At 40.6% G+C, this 23,275-nt stretch overlaps 1 protein-coding gene across 2 annotated transcripts in view; it reads right to left on the minus strand.

Annotated features, from left to right (window-relative positions):
- Positions 1–7,194: 7,194 nt before the first annotated feature.
- LOC132399837 (tyrosine-protein kinase SRK3-like) overlaps positions 7,195–23,275 on the minus strand; it is a 30,786-nt gene continuing 14,705 nt past the window's right edge. For both annotated transcript variants that reach the window (XM_059980649.1, XM_059980650.1), the window contains exons 6-8: positions 21,149–21,330; positions 8,776–8,929; positions 7,195–8,675 (exon numbers count right to left, since the gene is read on the minus strand). In XM_059980649.1, the coding sequence (XP_059836632.1) occupies positions 8,491–8,675; positions 8,776–8,929; positions 21,149–21,330 (521 nt within the window). In that variant the 3' untranslated portion in view covers positions 7,195–8,490. The remainder of the gene's footprint in view (positions 8,676–8,775; positions 8,930–21,148; positions 21,331–23,275) is intronic.

Below are 23,275 nucleotides of genomic sequence, written 5' to 3' on the forward strand. Positions count from 1 at the left end.
GTGTGGCTTCATCTTGACAGTAGAGGAGGCCATGGATAGACATATCAGAATGGGAATGGGAAGTGGAATTAAAATGTGTGGCCACTGGGAGATCCTGCTTTCTCTGGCGGACAGAATATTTTCAATGATTTTAAATTTCCTGGCCCCACCGCCTTATTTTCACCATGGATGTCCAGTCCCTATATACCTCCAACCCACACCAGGATGGTTTCAAAGCTCTTCACTTCTTTTTGGATTCCAGACCTAACCAATTCCCCTCTACCACCACTCTCCTCTGTCTAGCGGAATTAGTTCTTACTCTCAATAATTTCTCCTTTGGCTCCTCCCACTTCCTCCAAACCAAGGGTCTAGCCATGGGCATCTGCTTGGGTCCCAGTTATGCCTGCCTTTTTGTTGGCTTTGTGGAACAGTCCATGTTCCAAGTCTATACGGGCATCCGTCCCCCTCTTTTCCTTCGCTACATCGACGACTGCATTGGTGCTGCCTCTTGCATGCATGCTGAGCTCATTGACTTCATTAACGTTGCCTCCAACTTTCACCCTGCCCTCAAATTTACCTGGTCCATTTCCGACACCTCCCTCCCCTTTCTTGATCTTTCTGTCTCCATCTCTGGAGATGGCTTATCTACTGTTATCTACTATAAGCCTACAGACTCTCACAGCTACCTGGACTATTCCTCTTCCCAACCTGTCTCTTGCAAAAATGCTATCCCCTTCTCACAATTCCTCTGTCTCCGCCGCATCTGCTCTCAGGATGAGGCTTTCCATTCCAAGGCGAAGGAGATGTCTTCTTTTTTTAAACAAAGGGGCTTCCCTTCTTCCACCATCAACTCTGCTCTCAAATGCATCTTTCCCATTTCCCGCACGTCTGCCCTCACCCCATCCACCCACCACCCCACTCGGGATAGGGTTCCCCTTGTCCTCACCTACCACCCCACCAGCCTCCAGGTCCAATGTATAATTCTCCGTAACTTCCGCCACCTCCAAAGGGATCCCACTACCAAGCACGTCTTTCTATCCCCCCCTCTTCCTGCTTTTCGCAGGGATCGCTCCCTACACAATTCCCTTGTCCACTCATTCACCCCATCCCTTCCCACAGATCTCCCTCCTGGCACTTATCCTTGCAAGCAGAACAAGTGCTACACCTGCCCTTACACTTACTCCCTCACCACCATTCAGGGTCCCAGACAGTCCTTCCAGGTGAGGTGACACTTCACCTGTGAGTCGGCTGGTGTGGTATACTGTGACCAGTGCTCCTGGTGTGGCCTTTTATATATTGGTGAGACCCGACGCAGACTGGGAGACCATTTCGCTGAACACCTACGCTCTGTCCGCCAGAGAAAGCAGGATCTCCCAGTGGTCACACATTTTAATTCCCCATCCCATTCCCATTCTGATATGTCTATCCATGGCCTCCTCTACTGTCAAGATGAAGCCACACTCAGGTTGGAGGAACAACACCTTATATACTGGCTGGGCATGAACATTGACTTCTCTAACTTCCTTTAATGCCCCTCCTCCCCTTCTTACCCCATCCCTGATAATATTTAGTTGTTTGTTTTTTTTTCTCTCTCTCTGTCCATCACTCTGCCTGTTCTCCATCTCCTTCTGGTGCTCCCCCCACCCCCTTTCTTTCTCCCAAGGCCTCCCGTCCCATGATCCTTTCCCTTCTCCAGCTCTGTATCACTTTCGCCAATCACCTTTCCAGCTCTTAGCTTCATCCCACCCCCTCCAATCTTCTCCTAGCATTTCGCATTTCCCCCTCCCCCAACTACTTTCAAATCTCTTACTATCTTTCCTTTCAGTTAGTCCTGATGAAGGGTCTCGGCCCGAAACGTCGACGGTGCTTCTCCTTGTAGATGCTGCCTGGCTTGCTGTGTTCCACCAGTATTTTGTGTGTGTTGTTTGAATTTCCAGCATCTGCAGATTTCCTCATATATATGCAATGAGTTATTGACCATCTTTTCATCCCAGCTAAGACCATTTGTGTGTGCCCTGGAATTCATCAAAAGTACCAGATATTGGCACGTGCTCAGTGAAAACGTTACAGAACTTCATATGACTTTGTGGATGGTAGCTAATCCTTCTGGTTCTGAGTGTCATTGCTCTTCTTTAATTAAAAAAAAAACAAAATATAAAACACTCAGTGACTCAGCTCTATTCCGAACATGTACAACAATGTCAATTCTGGACGTTCAGAATGAATCTCTATTGCCAGGGAAATGTATCTCTATGTTCCCTTATCCATCTCCACATTGGCTTGTGATTTGTCAACTTATAAGATGTTTCTAACATGGAAACACCCACAACAGTTGAGTAGTCTCAAATAGTCCCCAAATCTGTCAGACTGGTTGGATAGATTCATCTAAAATTGTTTGTGTCACAATTGGGCAGCTAATGGGCTTCTATGGTGTTCTAGTTCCCTCCCACATTTCAAAGGTATATAATCTGGTAGGCTGTTTGGCCACCATGAGTTACTCTTAGTATGTGGGCGAGCAGTAGAATCTTGGGGACGATGACTGGAATGTTGGTGAGTTAAATGGAATTAACATAAGTCAGTGCTTTGTGGTTGGCGTATACTCATTGGGAAAAGGATTTATTTCCAAGCTTTCTGACTCAATGCTTGGGCTTTTGTCTCGATTGAGAGGATTCCTTCAGCATATAGCTTCCATTAGAGACAGCACCTATATCATGCAATCTCCAAATCATTCAAGTAAAAACAATACTTGCAATTTAGCATTTGAACTATAAGCAGCTCTGTAAGTTAAACTGTGCTTATGTTATGCATTTAATCATTGGAGAGTGTTGACAGCAACAGAATCACAACTGAATATACCCAGGTTCCAATGCCCTCATTTTGTTCATCGATGATTGGGTTTCATTCAAATAACTCCCTAATGTACATATTGTGGATGAATCAAGAGCGGTCAACTGAAGCGAGCTAGGTGATGCCAGTGCAAGTCTAGAAACCAGGTTTTTATCCTTATCCCTGAAGATTAAAGATTAAATATTAGCTTTATTTGCCACATGTATATTGAAACATCAAAACATACAGTGAAATTCAGCATTTAGCATCAACAACCAATACTGTCTGAATATGTGCTGGCAGAAGCCCACAAGTGTTGCCATGCTTCCAGTGTCAACAGTACACGCCCACAACTTACTGACGCTTGCCCACATGTCTTTGGAATGGGAGAGGAAACCAGAGCACCTGCAGGAAACCTATGGGCTCACGGGGAGAATGTTCAAATTCCTAGACAGTAGTGGGAATTGAATCCAGGTCACTGGTGCTGTGTAAAACATTACACTTACCACTATTTTATCGTGCCACACTAACCCCCTTATACCTGCTGTCAGGAGTGAAAGCAACTTGAATTTCTTATAGGTGCAGTCGAGTAAATTTCTCGCAAGGTAAACATAAAATTGTCCACTATCTTCCTATGTTTCCATTTATATTGCAGGTGTACATTTATCTCTAACTCTAGTTGGCATTGGATCACACAGTTAGATTGCCCAGCAGATTGCCAGGATACCCCACCATGATCTGGTTCCATGTGGAGACCAGCAATGGATTCATGTTGACATTTGTCACTTTGAGTGCACTTGTAGTACTATTGACCAGAGACAGCTCGATGTTGGTTGGTTTAATTTTCACAGAGTACTAATCGGTTGAGAAATTCATTCATATACCATAATAAATATATCACCATTCTAAATTCTACTTTGACCAATTTAAATAACTTTCACATTGTCCTGTGATTCAGCAAATTAGGATCAAAGATGACCTGCAGTGCAAATGGCCCTTTCGGTAACAAACGGAAAATGAATTATCTGAAACTGTAGAATTGGATATTCAGCTAGAAGGTGCAATGTGCCCATGCATTGCTGTTACTCACACTTATTTTGGACTTTGTTAGAACAGTGCAGGAGGTCACAGGCAGATAGTTAGGAATGTATGATTAAAGTAACAAGCAACCCAAAGCTAAGATCGTCCCCAGAGTCTGAACACAAGTGCTCTACAAAGTGGTCACCTGATTTGCATTTGTTTTCTGTTATACAAGGGAAACCATATTGTGAACACCAGATACAATACCTCACTTGGAAGAACAATTTTGATCTCTGGAGTGTGAGAAGGTAAAAGGTAAAAGGATTACCTTTCATGACATCATTGCACCATTCAACAAAGACCCATTCCCTCATCTCTGCCAACCTTTATAGACAATAGACAATAGGTGCAGAAGTAGACCATTCGGCCCTTCGAGTCTGCACCGCCATTTTGAGATCATGGCTGATCAACTACTATCAATACCCTGTTCCTGCCTTGTCCCCATATCCCTTGATTCCCCTATCCATAAGATACCTATCTAGCTCCTTCTTGAAAGCATCCGGAGAATTGGCCTCCACTGCCTTCCGAGGCAGAGCATTCCACACCTCCACAACTCTCTGGGAGAAGAAGTTTTTCCTCAACTCTGTCCTAAATGACCTACCCCTTATTCTCAAACCATGCCCTCTGGTACTGGACTCTCCCAGCAACTGGAACATATTTCGTGCCTCTATCTTGTCCAATCCCTTAATAATCTTATATGTTGCAATCAGATTCCCTCTCAATCTCCTTAATTCCAGCGTATACAAGCCTCTAACCTCTCTGCGTAAGACCAGGAATTAACCTCGTGAATCTACGCTGCACTTCCTCTACAGCCAGGATGTCCTTCCTTAACCCTGGAGACCAAAACTGTACACAATACTCCAGGTGTGGTCTCACCAAGGCTCTGTACAAATGTAAGAGGATTTCCTTGCTCTTGTACTCAATTCCTTTTGTAATAAAGGCCAACATTCCATTAGCCTTCTTCACTGCCTGCTGCACTTGCTCATTCACCTTCAGTGACTGATGAACAAGGACTCCGAGATCTCTTTGTATTTCTCCCTTACCTAACTCTACACCGTTCAGATAATAATCTGCCTTCCTGTTCTTACTCCCAAAGTGGATAACCTCACACTTGGTCACATTAAACGTCATCTGCCAAGTATCTGCCCACTCACCCAACCTATCCAAGTCACCCTGAATTCCTGAATTCTCCTAACATCCTCATCACATGTCACACTGCCACCCAGCTTCGTATCTAAACATTTACTTATCCACCTACACCAATCCCCTGTAAACCTCTTTCGCCGTACACTTTACCTATGCCTTCTTGTTTTTGACACCTCTGTTATAACTGTTGTCTACCCTTTCTATGCATAATTTTGTATAGGCCTATTCTCAGCCTCCTCTGCTCGTAGGAAAACAAATCCAATTTTTACAGTGTCTCCTCCTAACTGAAACACTGATCCCAGGCAAGGCCATGACAGACTTCCTCATTACTCTCTGACTTCCTTAAAGAGTGGTGACGCAAGCCACACACGATAGGAAGGAGATGATTGCACTTGTCTATGGCAGAAGCAACGTTTCATATAAATATAGCACAACCTCCTCACTCTCATGTCCCATGCCACCATGAATGGAAGCAAGAATCCACTCTGTCTTTTTAACCATCTTATCTTCCTGTGCTGCCACCTTCACGGATCTTTGCACATGTACTCCAAGGTATCTTTCAACTAAAATATTAAGTGATGGGAACACTCAAAGGTTTAGGCCTTATCAGAGGGAAGGGGCAGTCAATATCTCATGTCAGAGACCCTTCATCAGAACTGAAAGGGAGTCAAAGGAAGCTAGTTAATCTGCATGGACGAAAGGTTAGGGGGTGTCTCTGATCAGGTAAGACTGGGGGTATCAGGGATATAAGCTGTAAACAAGATTACCCATTGGTCACCCAATGATGAGACGAACATGTTTACAGCTTATTCCAATAGTCACCACAGTTTTACCCTATCAGAGACATTCCCCTCTATCTGTAGCTGGGCAAACTTCTTTTACCTTCTTTATAGTTCTTCAACATGAAATGTTGACTCTGTGTCTCATCCCAAAGATACAGCCTGACCTGCTGAATATTTTCATTATTTTCTGTTTTCTATTTTATACTTTCAGCATCTGCAGTTTTTCTTGAAGCTCTTTCGATTTTTCGGTACTTCCATCTGTGCCGCCACGGGGACATCCCAGGAGGAGGGAAGTACTTGTTGGAGACATAAGAGCAGATCAGGGAGTAAGAAGCAGAGTGGACTTTTTAGAACGCTGAGAAAGGAGGGAAGAGGGCAATGTATCTGATAGTAGAACCCCATTAAATCACTGGTCACAACTTTAGCCTGTTTATTGAAAGTCCTTTCATGGTGAATATTTATCTTATGTTCCATCAATGAATTGCAAGTGCTCATTATCGATAAAGTTTGTGCTAGCCATCAAATAAGAATGCGACAGCACATGTGTCTTGCTCGTGCCGAGAGTTTTCTAAAGGGGCAAGTGGTTGGTTTACTTCACCCACAATGTTGATTCAACACTATTTTGAGCCATGTGGATCCAATTAATGTCAGGAAATTTTACTAGCAGGAAAAAGAGTTTCCTCCACCCATCCACAACTGCAGCCCGCCAATTGGGAGAATTCTCATTGATTTGTATTTTTAATGAAGCATAGTTTATTGTGTATACTTGGTGGCTGCTCAGTTTTGGAGGCTGTTATAATTTCAGAACTTGTGAGCCTTTACCGCAACCTACACCATTTGTATCACATATTGGGATGTAGTAAGGCCTGCCTCCATTCTTCAGCATGGCAAAGTAGAGGAAAGGGCCCTCAGGGAGGGGTGACGCCCTCAGAGGAGGGGAGAAAATTTTCTCTGTGAATGGTCCTGCCCTGCAGTGCCTGTACTGCAATCCTGCAGGACAATGTTCACTTTCACAGTAAGGGTACTGTTGAATTTCTACACCGGCAAGTCTTCCCCTCCATATTTAGTATTCTGAAACAGCTTTTCACTCTGTTTCTTCCTGGTTCACTCTTGCATCTTCATTAATACCGGAAGTGCAACATCTGCTCTTTAACCTCTTTTCTTTTAATTTTCAGTGTCCCAAATAGTCCTTCCAGGTGAAGCAGTTATTCATTTGCACTTTTCCCTATTTACAAAGTTAATGCAAACCATTTGGTAAAATATCCAAGACATTAATATACTTTAAAAGAAGAAAATATACACATTTTATTTGCAAAGGTCTACTTAAGAACCATTCCAAGCAAAAAATATTGGATTTATGCTCCTAGACTTGAATGATTCTTTCATATATTAAATGATTTGAATATTTCAATATTAACAGATGTTTATAACTCACACAATCAAAATTAAACAAATGAGATAAAAGCAATTTTAAACTTATGAATGTTAATTATATAGTATTAGTGGTTGTGTTGGTTAGGTTATTACTCCCCAGTTTTGCATGGATTCTTGATTTTGGTTTGTGGGAAAATTAAATATTGAGGTCTGGGCAATAATGTACAAATATACAATAACTCCTTTCACTTTTAAATACCTACAGTGCCTATAGAAAGAATTCAACCCCCCCCCCTCGGAAATGTATTCATGTTTTATTATTTTACAACATTGACTCACAGTAGATTTAACCTCAGCTCAAAATGTTGAGTATACTCTTTTCCATAGATGCTGCCTGGTCTGCTGAGATCCTCCAGCATTTTGTGTGTGTTGCTTGGATTTCCAGCATCTGCAGATTTTCTCTTGCTAACGTTAACCTGCACCATGGAATTTTGTCTATCTACTGACTTGACCCCATTGCCACCTGACTTCCAATGCCTATTTCAATAGGAGTCTTAGTTGGGGTCCTACTGTACCTGGATGCCTATTTCACCAAAGGGGAAAAATACCACTGACCCTCGAGTATTTTGGCCAGTTCCAAGGAAAGAAAATGTATTTACAAATGTATATTCCAAAGAAAGTGACTTGCAGTGGATTTGGATGTTTTCAATTCATCTCTTGACTGAACTGTCATCACAATCATTAAAATATGTTTTGTTATGCTTAATTCAAAGAGGCAAATATACCCAGCCCTCATCTACACAACTTCCCTCTCTTCCCATAAAAAATTATCAAAGTAAAATATTTAAATTAAAAAAAAATTCTCCTAATTATCCGCAACACTTATAGGCAGTAATCATTGGATATTGATAAGATTACTTTCAAGATCTTTATAAAAAGGAACCACATGTTGCTAATGGTAAGAAATAAATTGTATTCTATGTTTTGTACAGCTCTGGTGATGCCATAGAAAATTAACTCACTACTTAATGTAGAAATTAAGTGGGTTTACATTTGCATGCAGTTAGATGCATTCCAGAAATAATACTGCCAAATTAAAACAGAAAATGGTGAACATTCATCATTTATAGAAAACGAGACAGAAGTGACATCTCACTAACAAAGGCTCTATTGAAAGGCATTGAACATGATACGTTAACTCCGTTTCTCTTTCCACAGCTGCTGCCTGAATTGCTGAGTATTGCTGAGAATTTTCTATTTTTATCTCAGAATCAACAGTTGTTTTAATTTTCACATTTCTGGCTTAACATAAATGATTTATGTTGAAGGCTAACAGATTACTTATTAACATTGCAAATGATGGGCGGTTAGATGCTACTTTCTCCCAGCAATTTAACATAACTTTGTGCAGTATCTTTGGACATCCATCAGGACAAGGCATTCGGTAACCTTGAGAAACCATATTCACTACTTCGTGATTGTTCATACCTGCAGCAAAATGGTTTAAGATAATAACATTAATTCTAAAAGACTTTCTTTAATGTTTTCTAATGTGCAGAGACAGATGGTAATAAAATATAAAGCCAACCTGGATATGGGGTTTTGCCGTAAGTTACTACTTCATAAAGGAGAATTCCAAAAGACCACACATCAGATTTCACAGAGAAATAACCATGTTCAATAGCTTCTGGGGCAGTCCATTTATATGGAATTGTAGTAGATTGTGACACATACATTTCATCCTGGATTCAAACAAAAAAAATGACATTGCAAGTGAACAAGGAAAACGTATTTGGTCCCAAACACACTGTCTTACACAATAGATTCTGCAGATGCTGGAAATCTAGAGCAACACATTCAAAATGCTGTTGGAACTCAACAGGTCAGGAAACTTCTATGAAAATGAAAATGCATTCGACGTTTCCGGCTGAGACCTTTCATCAGGACTGGAAAGGAAGGAGAAAGGCGTCGAATTAGAACTGTTGGGGACGGAGGAAGGAGGACAAGTTGGGTGGCACGATAGTGTAGTGGTTAGCACAAAGCTTTACAGTACCGGGGCCTGGCTACATTTCTTCACGCTGTCTATAAGCAGTTTATATGTTCTTCCTTGGAAACTGCTTGGAAATCCTCTGGGTTTCCTCCTACAGTCCAAAGATTACCAGTTGGTAGGTTGATTGGTCACTGTGAATTGTCCTGTGTTTGGGTTGGAGTTGGGTCGGGGTCACTGGGCGGTGTGGCTCAAGGGGCCGGAGGGTTCCACACTGTATCCCAATAAATAAATCAATCAAGAATGTGATAGATGAAGCCGTGGGTGTGAAATAATAATTAGAATTTGTTGCAATGAAGTGACATTACTCCTTAATTCACACCAAGCAGTAGAATATGGTACTAAGCCAGCCATATAAAACCCTGTCCTGGGTGATATATCTTTAAAGGGCAAATAGTTAAAGCAAGCAGGGAACTAAAAGTGAATCCAGGCATTAGCTATAATGCTACAGTACCATTAGATGGCAGTGCTATTCCAAGGTACTTTATGTGGACTAAATTAGAAATATCTGAATCTAAAAAATGGGATTAGTTAAAAAGATACACCCATGTTTTAAGCCAAAATCATGCATAAGAGGAGTTTAGTATGTGTTTTCACCCATCTCCAATGGAATCCTGTCTGTTTGGAAATTGATCTGGGAATTTTAAGCTATTATCTGTTCAAATGTGGGTGTTATTTCCCCATAGTGTTTTGCAATGTGATAACATGATCAGTGAGCCTGGTGTGCAGTGTGAACTGTCGATTGGTTTTGGATAAATCTATGACATTGTTTATGGATAAATGAGGGGCAATCCACTCAGTATGCTGGGAGTGATACGTGAATTGGAAGGTCTCTGCTGGGACATTTATACTCAGTTCACCTGCACAACTACGCATTAATGCAAACATCTAATCAGCTAATCAATCACGTGGCAGCAACTCAGTAAATAAAGCATGCAGACATGGTCAAGAGGTTCAGTTGTTGTTCAGACCAAGCATCAGAATGGGAAGAAATGTGATTTAAATGACTGATAATGGAAAGATTGTTGGCGCCAGATAGGGTTGTTTGATTATCTTAGAAACTGCTGATTTTCACGCACAACAGTTTACAAAGAATGGTGCAGGAAACCAGACAGCAGCCGTTCTGTGGGTGAAAACACATTGTCAGTGAGAGAGGTCAAAGGAGTGTGGCCAGATGGTTCAAAGTTGACAGGGAGATGTTGGTAACTCAAATCACTACATGTTAGAACAGTAGTGTGCAGAAGAGCGTACAGTATCTGAATGCACAAAACATTGAACCTTGAAGTGGATGGACTACAGCTGCAGAAGACCATGAACATACACTCAGTGGCCACTTTATTAGATACAGGAAGTACCGAGTGTTTTTTGTATATGGCCATTGATTTACAAGTGTTGTTGTTCTGTGGACAGGAGGAAAATACTGAAGTTAACAATCCTGAGTACTAGAAGCTGTCATCCATGGCCCTGATGGCCAATATGGTAATAGTTTGTCCTCAAATAAGCTCCATAATGTGGGCGGAAGGAGAAGACCTGCTTGCCTCCCTAATTGTACTGCTACATTCTTCCTTTGATTTTGTACTTCCCCCTTCTATTTCATCCCGTCACCCCTCTCCTCTCCAATTTTCCCAAGTCTTCATGGCAGTCTGTGTGCTGTTAACTCCTTTGACTCACTCCCAACAGATAGTGTACAAGAGAGACAGCAAGCGAGAGCTCCGCACGAACAATCCTCACACGCAGGTCAAGCTCTGCCATTTTGCAGAGGGAGGAACCACAATAGAGATCGGGAGTTAGTGCATCCGTACATTACACCAAAGCCCAAGTGAAGTACAACCTTTAGTATTGCTTTCTTCCCACATGCCTTAGTCTTATGATGTCAATGGACAGAGGGACTTGGGAGTCCTTGTGCAAGACTCCTAGAAGGTTCATTTTTAGCTTGAGTCTGTGGTAAAGAAGGAAAATGCAATGTTGACATTTATTTCAAGAGGAATAGAATATAAAATCAAGGGGATAATGCTGAGACTTTATAAGACACTAGTTAGGCCGCACTTGGAGTATTAGGCACTGTATCTCAGTAAGGATGTGTTGTCATTGGAAAGAATCCAGAGGAGGTTCACAAAGATGATTCCTGAAATGAAGGGGTTAACATTTGAGGAGCATTTGGCAGATTTGGGCCTGTACCTACTGGAATTTAGAAGAATGCATGGGGATCCCATTGAAACCTAAGGAATGCGCTCAATGGAAGGACATTGAGGAGTGGGTACTTCCCATCCCCATACAAGCAATTTTAGCTGATAACAACCTGCAAAGGTACATAAATACTATTCATAACCCATGGGTGAAATTGACTCTTAAAATATGGAAAACTACTATAAAAGAATATAATGAGAGGGGACTTGACAGAGATCTACAAGATTATGAGAGTCATAGATAGGGTGGATAGCCAGTATCTGGTTCCCAGGGCACGAATAGCAAACACAAGAGGGCACATGTATAAAATTAAGGGAGGGAAGTTTAGGGGAGACATCAGGGGTAAGTTTTTTACACAAAGAGTTGTGAGTGCCTGGAATAACTTGCCAGGGATGGTGGTGGAGGCTAAAACATTAGGGGTATTTAAGAACCTCTTGGACAGACTCCGAAAAATGGAGGGTTATGGGGTAGTATGGGTTTAGTACTTATTTTTAAGGACTATATGGGTCGGCACAAAATGGAGGGCTGAAAGGCCTGTACTGTGCTGTAGTGTTCTATGATTCTATGGTTAATCTAGAGGGAGATACTGCAATTCTTAAATGGTGTGCATATGACTCGGATTTTACTCCAAATAAATTGGATGCTAGATTTAAGGACTGAATAGCTAAAGGAATAACAGTTCTTTGCAACATATTGAAAGAAGGAACACTGTTCAGTTTTGAAATGCTTGAAGAGAAACACTTATTAGAAAAACAAGATTTTTATCAGTATTTACAGATGCGACAATATGTTAATAAAACACTTAAAAATGTAACCAAGGCACGTACATGCTTGATAGAGCTATTCAGAAAAGCATATAATTCAGATAACAGTAGTAGAATCATTTCAAGCATGTATAAAGGGTTGTCAAATCTTAAAACACATTTGACTTCATACATTAAAACAAAATGGGAGAAGGAAGGAGGGATAATTATATCTGAGGAAGAACGGACAATAATATGGAGGTATCAATGGAAGTGTACCAGTTCACAGAAATGGAGGGAGTTTGGATGGAAAAACTTGATAAGGTATTTTATTACACCCTCTCAGAAATCCCATTATGATAGTAACCTCCCTGTTTGCTGGAGAAATTGTGGAAACCAAAATGCAAATCATTATCATATTTTTTGGGACTGCCCTGTTATCAAAGACTATTGGAGAGGGGTACACAATGCCCTACAAGACATCTTTAAATTTGAAATACCCTTAGAGAGTAAGAGTATTTTGGATATATACCTCAAGAATGGTTGAAAAGAGATAAATATTTAATGAATATACTGTTCGTGGCTGGTAAAAAAAAATCTCTTAGTAGGAAATGGTTATCACAGGAGATCCCAACTTTAAATGCATGGATGGAAACTACAATGGACATTTACAAAATGGAGAAGATAACAACACACACAAAATGCTGGTGGAATACAGCAGGCCAGGCAGCATCATAAGGAGAAGCACTGTCCACGTTTTGGGCCGAGACCCTTCGTCCTGAATTTCCAGCATTTGCAGATTTCCTCGTGTTTGCAAGATAACAGCATTTGTTAATCATAAGCTGAAACAATTTGATTCATACTGGGAAAAATGGTTTAACTACATAATGCCTCATAGGCCTGATTTTATTCTCACAGATCAATGCATATGTTGTAAAAAAAAGATCACTCCCTACTTGTACATAGTTTTTTTCCTTTTGCTTGTTTTTTCTCTCCATTCTTTTCTATAAGTGTATACCTCAGATAAATACTATATTGAGATTTGTGACATATATGATTATATGATCTATATGTACAATGTCTGAAATACATCTTATGGAAATGTTTGTTTGATGATGAATTTCAATATAAAAAATAAATTACAAAAAAAAAGAAACCTAAAGAATGTTGAAAGGACTACATAGGGAGGATGTGGAGAGGATGTTTCCTATGGAGAGTGTATCCAGAACAAGAGGGCATGACCTCAAAATTGAGGGGTGGCCCTTCAGAACAAAAGTAAGGAGGAATTTTTTTAGACCTAGATTAGTATATCTGTGGAATGATCTGCCACAGACTGTGGTGGAGGCCAAGCCCGTGTGTACATTTAAGGTGGAAGTTAATTGTTTCCTGATCAGTCGGGGCATCAAAGGATATGGTGAGAAAGCAGGTGTATGGGGTTGAGTGGGACCTGGGATCGGCCATGATGGAATGGTGGAGCAGACTCGATGGGCTGAATGGCCTAATTCTGTTCCTATGTCTTATGGTCTCATGGACGAGGATGATTACCAAGTGAGCCATCCCATACATACTTTAATTAATGCTGCTTTCTAGTTGTCTGGGTGACCAGCTCAGTTTTCCTTCTTTAACAGAGAAAACTGAGAGCGTCACACACATCTCCCCTGATGAGCTGATACTGGGAGTTTAGGAACTCACATCATGGGTGTGAATTTGCATCTCTCTGTTTTTTGGCTCAGCACACATTCATGCTTGCATTAGATCACAGCGGGAGTATATTCTTCAAAAAGGAGCATTTTAGGTGCTAATTGCTCTGACTGTTAGCAGTTTATTCTCACTTTTCTGTTTGCAATAAAGAGAGCATCTGCTTTCCTTTGACATTACTACCTTTTCCATGGTGTGTACATTGAGTATCATAGATGTTACAGCATGCTTTATAACTGAGCAGAAATTATTTAAGTCAGCACCTTATTTTAAACTTACTGTTTTCATGGTCTCTGAAACAAAATTTAAAAAAATGAAAAAATGGGTGTGAGGATAAATGAGCAGCTCACAGAACAATTGTAAGAAAATCCACAAGAGAAATATGAATGATGTAGCCATATAACAAGTCATTTGACCCACTGAGTCCAAGCTACCGTTAGCATTACTCCCATCAACACCCATCCAAAGTGGCATTTTCCAGTGGCCAATGAGCCAATCACTTGGGTTGTGGGAGCCACACCTGGGTCAGGATTGAGCACAAGAGATTCTGCAGATGCTGGAAATCCAGAGCAACACACACAAAATGATGGAGGAACTCAGCAGGTCCAAGTGTCTATCCCAACCTTTTAGATGCCATTAACCAAAGACTCGGTGAACACCAGGCTGGGAGCCCCTGGTGTATGGAGAGGAGCATGCAGTTGACATTTCAAATTGAGACTGTTTATCAAAGTTCAGTGGGGCAGGAGGTAGCAGACACAATGGGCCTACTTGGACAGTCAGATTTGTTGATCTTGGGCAGGAGGTAGGAATGACCAATGCAAGGTAAGGGAACTATGAGGTTAAAGATAATGCTGGGGAGATCTCCAGAGATCATGAGGTTGGTGATGATGTGGGAGACAATCATCTGATGCTCCTGAAAGGGGCATTTTTCAAGAGGTAAGTAAGAGGAGGTGTCTGAGAGCTGCTGCCTGGCCTGAGCACGGTAGAGGTCAGCCCACCAGACTACAACATCACACCCACTCTCTGTGAGTTTGGAATTGGTATTAAGAGAGTCAACAGCAGTATACATAGAGGGTGTAAGGTTTGAATAGGAGAGAGGAATGCAGAAGTTGAGACATTGGATGTCTCGTTGGCTGTGAGAGTTGAAAAAATAAAGAGTGAGCAAAAGACCAAAGCAGGGTTTCCAGGAAGAGGAGGAGGGTTGAAGACAGGAGAAGTGGTCATCAGTGCAAAGTGGGGAATCTTTGCCAAAGATGTAGGCTCGGAGACAGAGACAAAGGAAGAAGAACTTGGCATCGTAGTGGGTATGGAACTCACTGAGGTACGGCACAGGGGGATAAAGCAAAGGCCCTTGCTGAGGACAGAACATTCTGCCTCAGAGAAAGGATGGCAATGACATGGTGACAGAGGGAGGGTTGGTGTGCCAGTCCTGATGAAGGGTCTTGGCCCGAAATGTCAACTGTTTATTCCTCTCCATAGATGCTGTCTGTCCTGCTGAATTCCTTCAGTATTTTGTGCATGTTATTCTGGATGGATTGAAGCTATGAGACAAGTCATTGGAGTTATGAGACAACGGCTCTACCAGTTAGGCCTCTGCTAATCTGCCACGTACATGCAAGTTCATATACACTCAATTCATCTGAAAGCCGTGAAATTTGTTTTATGGTTTGTTTTGTCTTCTAAGGTTGGGGAATGTGCAATCATTGATAGGCTGGTCTTGAATTTGGGTACTAATGACTGCAGGTGCTTTCAGCAGCTTGCAGTTTAGCCTGAATTGAAGAAACTTCAGCTCCCATTTTCACTGCACTGGTAGTTGCCCAGTCGGTGAAAATTTTGTTGTCTATGATTGCCTTGATCTCAGCCACGTACTTGGGGAAGATATTCAGATCATCAGGCACGAGAGCATCAGGGAACATTCAGAAGCAATACTGCAGAAAGCCTTAAGGATCTAAATGTGAAACACTAGTCACATTAATGCTTTAAATAATCAATTGTATTATAGCGTTCCAGAATTAACTAGCAACGTGAGGTGCTTGCCTGGGGGCATCTCATGAAGCAACAGGCTCACTGCTTCTTGATAGATGCAATTATGTTTTGATTAACCACTCATACACTCAGCTGAATCATCAGAGTGATGTACGTTATACTGAGAATGAGAGACCGAAATGGAAAGGGATTCAATTTGAAAAATAAGAAAAGACCATTAAAGGCTGGACAGAACTTTATGTGCAGTAGTGGGTAAAGGGGGAATAGTAGACTTCTCAAAGCTGAGAAGCAATGCACTGGCATTTTAAGTACACGGTATTAGGCAATGCAATGCAGTGAAACAACTCAGCTAGCTAAGTCTAGATATTCAATTACAATAGTGCATCTACACCTTTCTTGAGCTTACTGTATGATTTTACCTATAAATATCACATATCATTAGCCCTACCACTAATTCGAGACAACATTCTGGCATCTTTGTTCATCTATGCTCAATGCAGTTAGTTCTTTGTTGCATGATTTTACACGAAAAGTAACAGCTTTGAGGAATAAAGGTTAATCCATGGTGCATTGATGCAAAAAGAAAAGACTTTGATGATATCTTTCTGATGTGATGTACGATACAAATCTGAATTTAAAGCACAAATTGGCCAAAAGATTTACTATTTTTGAAGGTCTGCAGGTGACTGGTAAAGGATGTCAAAGTTCTGGATATCCCTGGCAAAGCCAGCATTTAAGTACCATTGAGAAGGTGATGGTGAATCACTTTCTTGAACCTTTGTAGTCAGTCTGGCGAAGATGATGCATTTTGAGTTAAGGATTAGACTTCTATATGATTCTGTTATGAATGTGCAGCAACTCTGACGGGCCGAAGGGTATAAAGTCGCCCCCTCCTTTTTGAGAATCGCAAGATCGCTATTAATTCGGGTCTGGGACCCAGGAAATGAGAGAGAGACACGCAGAATCCACAAGGTTTGGAATCTGTCCTGGCCTCAGCGAAACAAAACCACTGATAACGGCTATTGTCTCTTGGAGACATCGGAGACCCCGTGAGTAAGGATAAAAGAGGGTCTGGGGAACAATCCCTTGAGACATACCAGGAGGAATGCTGGAAATCCCGTGACAACGTTTAATAGCGACAGCCAGTGGGGGCTTGTGTGCGTCCTTCCCTTGCCTGGGATTGGCGGGCTCACCACGGAAGAATGACTTTAGCTAAAGGAGAGGCCACAAGTGAACGGCCACATCAACGAGACTCCGATGGATCGAAATCATAAAAGGAAAGCCGGCAAGTTTTTCTCCCAAAACTCTCTCTCTCTTCAACCATTGCAAACCCAGCGGTTCCCAAAGGCTGCAGCCTGCATGAACTGAGTGAACTTTATATTTCCATTGGACCATACATTATCCCATAGACAATGATAGAGCTTATTTCTTATTGATTACTATTATACCCACACTTTTAGATCTAGTATTAATAACGTATATTATCTGTATGTTTGCATTGATATTATTTTTGTGTATTTTTACTAATAAATACTGTTAAAAATAGTATCATCAGACTTCAACAGACCTGTCTTTGCTGGTAAGTGACCCAGTTACGGGGTTCATAACAATTCCAAGTCAGGATGATGTGTAACTATGTACCTGCCACCCTTATCCTTCCTGGTAGTAGAGGTCATGTTGTAAGGTGCTGTCGTGTGCGTAATAATTTCAGTGCAATTTGTTGATGACATGCAGTACATTATGGTTACTGTATGTAGGGAATGAATGTCCAACATGGTGTATGAGGTGTCAATCTGCAGCTGATTTTGGTTTTGACATTCTGGAGAATTATTTGAGCTGCGCTTGTCCATCCAGGTAAGTGGAGAAGATTCCCCTACAGTCCTTACTTTTGCATTGTAGATAGTGAAAAGGCATTAGGACATCAGGAAATAAATTATGTACTGCTGGATACCCATCCACAGACAACTTTTTTTTTAGCTGATCCAGTTGAATTTCCAATGAGTTTTCAATTGAGAATGATGATCACCAGGATACTGATGGTTGGGAGGACTTGGCACCAGTAATGGCATTGGTGGATAGGAGATACATTTCACACATTTTGAAGATGCTTATTGTTTGCCACTTTTATGGCACAAATGATATTTGCAACACATCAGCTGTCATTGTCTAGGTCTTGTTCTTACTGTGCATTCCCTTGGTAACCTGCAGACGCACATGAAGAAAATGCTCAACACCACTCAAACCAGATCACTCGAATTCAGCAGTCAAATGCTGTCTAAGGATTTAGTGGTGAAGGCATTAACCAGGATATATGGCTAGAAATCAGCCATTTCTTTCTCAGGGATGATCCACTGACCTCTGAGATGGAAATGTTGGATATTCAAATTCATCTTATTTGATCTGAATTATTATTACAGCTTAATATGATCCTAATTTTCCAGAGTCTTCAAAGGGTTTTCAGGACACTAGATTAAGGCAGTTAACAAAGTTATCCATTCCATAAGTTAATGCAGGGTTAAATAAATTAATTTCCCTTTAAGCCTTATGACATTCTTTAGAAGAAATAAGATTCAGCTTATTCCTCAGTTAGTACTCCAAGGACCTCTAAATTACAGATAATGTAAAAACAAAAATAAACAAAATAGCAATTCATATTGAAAATATATTGAAACTAGAAAGAATCATTAGTCATATGAAAAATTAAAGTTTTAGGAGCAGCTCCTTCCCCTCTGCCATCAGATTTCTACCTTGCTATTCCTCCTTCACAGCATTCATTCATCTATCTACCTATCTATCTTTTTCCACTGATGCTGCCTGACCTGCTGAGTTCCTCCAGCATTTTGTATGTGTTGCTTTGGATTTCCAGCACCTGCAGACTTTCTCATATCTATCTATCTAATTTTTGTACCTTGTACAAATTTTTATGCCACAAATCAACAAATTTCATGACATATGTCAGCGATATTAAACCTGATTCTGATTCTGAAAATGTTAGAGTAAAACCAGAAAAGAACAAACCAGAATAGATCTAAGTGAAAAGAATATCATCAGAAGTAAAATTAAGACAGAGGCTGTGAATTGTATTTTCTGTGAACTTCTCGCAAGGCTGTAAGTCACAATATTAATCAGGCACCTGGAATCAAAAAGGTTAAATAAAGAGTTTACACTCAAAGACAAGTGCACAAGTGCTTACAAAAGCAATGAAGTGACTTGAAAGCAAATATAAAATGTTAGATACTCAAAATAACTGTGGCAATAAGTATTACAATAAATCTTCAGTGTGATTGATCAGGATTTGCATTGTACTGTAATTCAAGACAAGGTCTTTGAGACCAAGTCCAAGTACAGAAAACGATACAGGGTTATGAGGTGATTAAGATGCAGAGAACTACATGGGCTTACAAGAAATAGTTTCAGACTCTTCCTAATGCAATAGAGTAGACTCATGGGAACAATATAGACATCATAACTTCAACAAAAATGTTGTTTACAGGTCCTAATTCACCACTTGTGTCATAAAAAAACATGTACAGTGTTTGTTGCCTCCCATTTCACAGAATGATCTTCTTTGTAGAAAGACTACAGGGAACATTGATGAAGATAAGTCTGTGATAGGTGTTCCTTGGCGATCAATGGCGTAACAAAACATAGCTGACTTCAAAAGCTATAAATGAAGATTGTCTCAAAGTGAAGATTGTCTCAAAGTCATAGACAGATTTTATGAATGAGTGTATCCTCATATTCATTGTGAAAGAAAATTGATGCAGTACACTCTGTATATGAGTAGGAACACAGAAACATAGAAAACCAACAGCTCAATACAGGCTCTTCTGCCCACAATGCTGTGTTGAACATGTATGTAGGCCTCCGTTAGTCTCGATGGACTATGGATTTGTGCCTTGGAAAGCTCCCAGGGCGCAAGCCTGAGCAGGGTTTTTTTTATGGAAGACTGGTAGTTGCCCAAGCTGCAAGTCTCCCCTCTCCACGCCACCAATGTTATCCAAGGGAAGGGCATTAGGACCCATACAGCTTGGCGCTGGTGTCGTCGCAGAGCAATGTGTGGTTAAGTGCCTTGCTCAAGGACACACACACAGCCAAGGCTTGAACTAGCGACCTTCAGATCACTAGACGAACGCCTTAACCACTTGGCCCCACACCAACACCATCGAACATGTACTTACTTTAGAAATTACCAAGGGTTACCCATAGCCCTCTATTTTAAAGCTCCATGTACCTATCCAGGATTCTCTTAAAGGATTCTGCATATCTGCCTCCATCACTGTTGCTGGCAGCCCATTCCATGCACTCACCACTCTCTGAGTAAAAAATCTTACCCCTGACATCTCCTCTGTATGTACCTCCAAGCACCTTAAACTTGTGTCCTCTCAATGAATGACAGGCTACCTAATGCTGATCAAAAATATTATCATCATAAGTTATTGAAACAAATAGAAGCATATAGATCTAAAAGATTGATTAATGAACTAGAAAACAAGTCCTTTTAAAGAGATGAAAGAATGTAGGAAACTATCAGAGTCCAGACAGAACAATAGTAACATAAAAAATAGGAGATTTTGAGCCTGCTTTGACATTCAAACTGCTGTAGGCTGATCTTCTACCCTATCATGATTCCCTTGTCCAATCTGCATATCACCTGAGCCTTCAAACTGCAAAAAAAACTTTGAATCCCAGTCTTGAGTGATGGAGTCACAGTACTTTTGATGAAGACTGATATCTCTCGACAGTTTAGAAAAAAAGTTGAACTTTGAACATCAACTATTCAGAGTTGGAAAGTTGATCATTCGAAACTATGTAAAATATTTAATGAAAATGAAAAGTTAATCAATAATAACAATAAAATTAAGCATAAAGGACAAACATTTAAATTGGTCGAGGGCAATTTTAGCACTGACACCAGAAATTATTTTTTCAGACTGACAATAACATATGCTCAGAATGAACCAGGTTAAGATCACTAGAAGCAGAAATTGTGGATTTTAAGTTATTTTGGGATAGATGAATGGTTTTCTTCATCCATAACTAACTTGTGATGGAGTGCTAATTTCCAAAAATTGTATGAATTCATTCTAGCAAAATGGCTAATATTCCTGGCATAATCTGTAACATCTATCAGCAATGACCTTTGAATTTGTATTCATAATTTTAATTAAGTATAATTGCATTTTGAGTCATTTCTAATATCACCACCTGCTCACTATATTCCATCCAGAGGTGATCGATAAACCTAATGTCCTCTTTCTCACATTAAATGCTATGATATGAAAGAAAAGCAACATTACCTTCATAAATCTGGCTAATCCAAAATCGGCAATCTTGCAAGTGTGATTATCTCCAATTAGAATGTTTCTTGCAGCCAAGTCACGATGGACAAAATTTTGTGATTCAAGGTATGACATCCCCTCTGCTACTTGTATTATCATGTCAAGTAAATGTCCCAAGTTTAAACAGGATCCTTTTTTACCTGAGAGGTCATAAAAATTGAGTTTTGCCATAAGCATTTAGACTTTTTCATAAAGTCATACAGATCAAAGTCCATGATACATTTATTATCAAAGTAGACACTGTATATGTTACCACATATTACCTTTAAATCCACTTTCTTGCAGGCATGTACAGGAAAATAAAGAAATATAATAGAATTTATGTAAAAAAGCAATGCATAAACAATCAAAGACTGATAAATAACCAAAGTGCAAAAGAAGGTAAATAGTGCAAATAAAAAATCAGAGAATATGAATTGTAAAGACTCTTTGAAAGTCAGTCTGTAGGATGTAAAATCTTTGCTTTGAAGCAGGCACTTTGGATCCCACATCCACGTTGAAGTAACCATATATTCCATTCCCATTGTTAACACTTGGTACAGTATCTGACCTTCTCTGCTGATTCAAGTGCTTGTTCAGATGCTTCTTCAATGTTGTGAGAGGACTTGTTTTCAACACCTGTGGGCAATGTGTTTCAGTTACCAAACACTCCCTAGCTAGAAAAATACTTCCTCAGATTCTCTTTCAACCTCCCACCTGAAACCTATATTCTCTGGTTTGAGATACCTCTACTGTGGGGAAAAGATACTCACCATCTGTTCTACATTGGAGAAACCAAGCGCAAATTAGTTGGGTGCTTTGCAAAACATCTGAACTCAGTGCACAGTAACAACCTTAAACTCCATGTTACCTGGCAGTTGAATTCTCCATCCACTCCTACACTGACCTATCAGTCTTTATCCTCTTTCGACGTTACAGTGAGGCACCTCATCTTCAGTTTGGATATGTTATTTCCTTCCGGACTTAATACTGAATTCTACAACTTTGCATAACTTGACTTTGATTTGTAATAGCAATCCACCTGTTGGCTCAGCTCTTTCATTGTTTCCTTCCCTCCTTTGTTCCATTCTTTCTCTCTCCCAGACTGACCTGCCGGTCATGTCTTCCTTCTCTGCTTTTCACAACTTTCACATTCTTTGGTCTTTTTTTTGCCATTGTTCTCATACTGTAATCGTTCCCAATCAGTCACTCACTCAATAACCTTGTTTGCAGATTATCTTCACGGTCACCTGGTTTTACCCCATCAGAAACACCAATGCAGAATACTGACATTTGTCACTTGTGCTAAGCGTACAACGCATTTAAGAATGAAATCAAAACTATTGGTTTTTGAAGCATGTTACAATGTACATTTGTTAGGTCCATCTGTCCAATATGAGAAACCAGCACAATTAGTGTGAAACATGTGGCAAATTATCAGGTCATTGGAGAGTTCCGTTGAACACATGCTCTGGTGCAGACGAGTCAGACTTGGCTGGCTACATTAAAGCTCAAATCGATGTATATAATGAAATGCTTAGTGCTTTGGGAAATCGACCAAAAAACTAGCATTCAAAGTCAAGAATATTCAAGAGCTTGACGGCAAGTTATTCTAGGGCTTTTCCTGGAGGTTGGAGAATATCTTTTCCAGAATGGCTTAGCATCCAACTTCATTTGCAGTCAAAATCTTCTGACCTACGTCACAGTTTCAGTTGCAGCAAGTGTAGATAGGGTGGTGAAGAAGGCTTTTGACTGAATTTGACTGAGACTGAGCTCTCTGAATCACTCCCCTCCTTTCTTCTTTCCTTTCTTCATGCTGCAGCTCCCCAGCTGTTTGTGATGATGGTTATATGGGCCACCACATTTATGATGTTGGGTCCACCACAGGTCTTGATACCTTCACAACCAAATATTCCAGGTGGTTTGTTGAGGGTTGAGTACCAAAGTCATGGAACCGATGTCACGGTGGAACTGCCTCAGCATGAAGGTAAAGTGGCGGCTTCCCTGACACCTCTCCTTCACTTTCAGGATTCACTGCTTGTGGTTCAACACCACAGACGGAAAATCCCTTTCGGGTTATCCAGCATTTGTAAAACCGTGACTGCA

This window comes from Hypanus sabinus, chromosome 9 (assembly GCF_030144855.1).
Source record: "Hypanus sabinus isolate sHypSab1 chromosome 9, sHypSab1.hap1, whole genome shotgun sequence".
Lineage (NCBI taxonomy): Eukaryota > Metazoa > Chordata > Chondrichthyes > Myliobatiformes > Dasyatidae > Hypanus > Hypanus sabinus.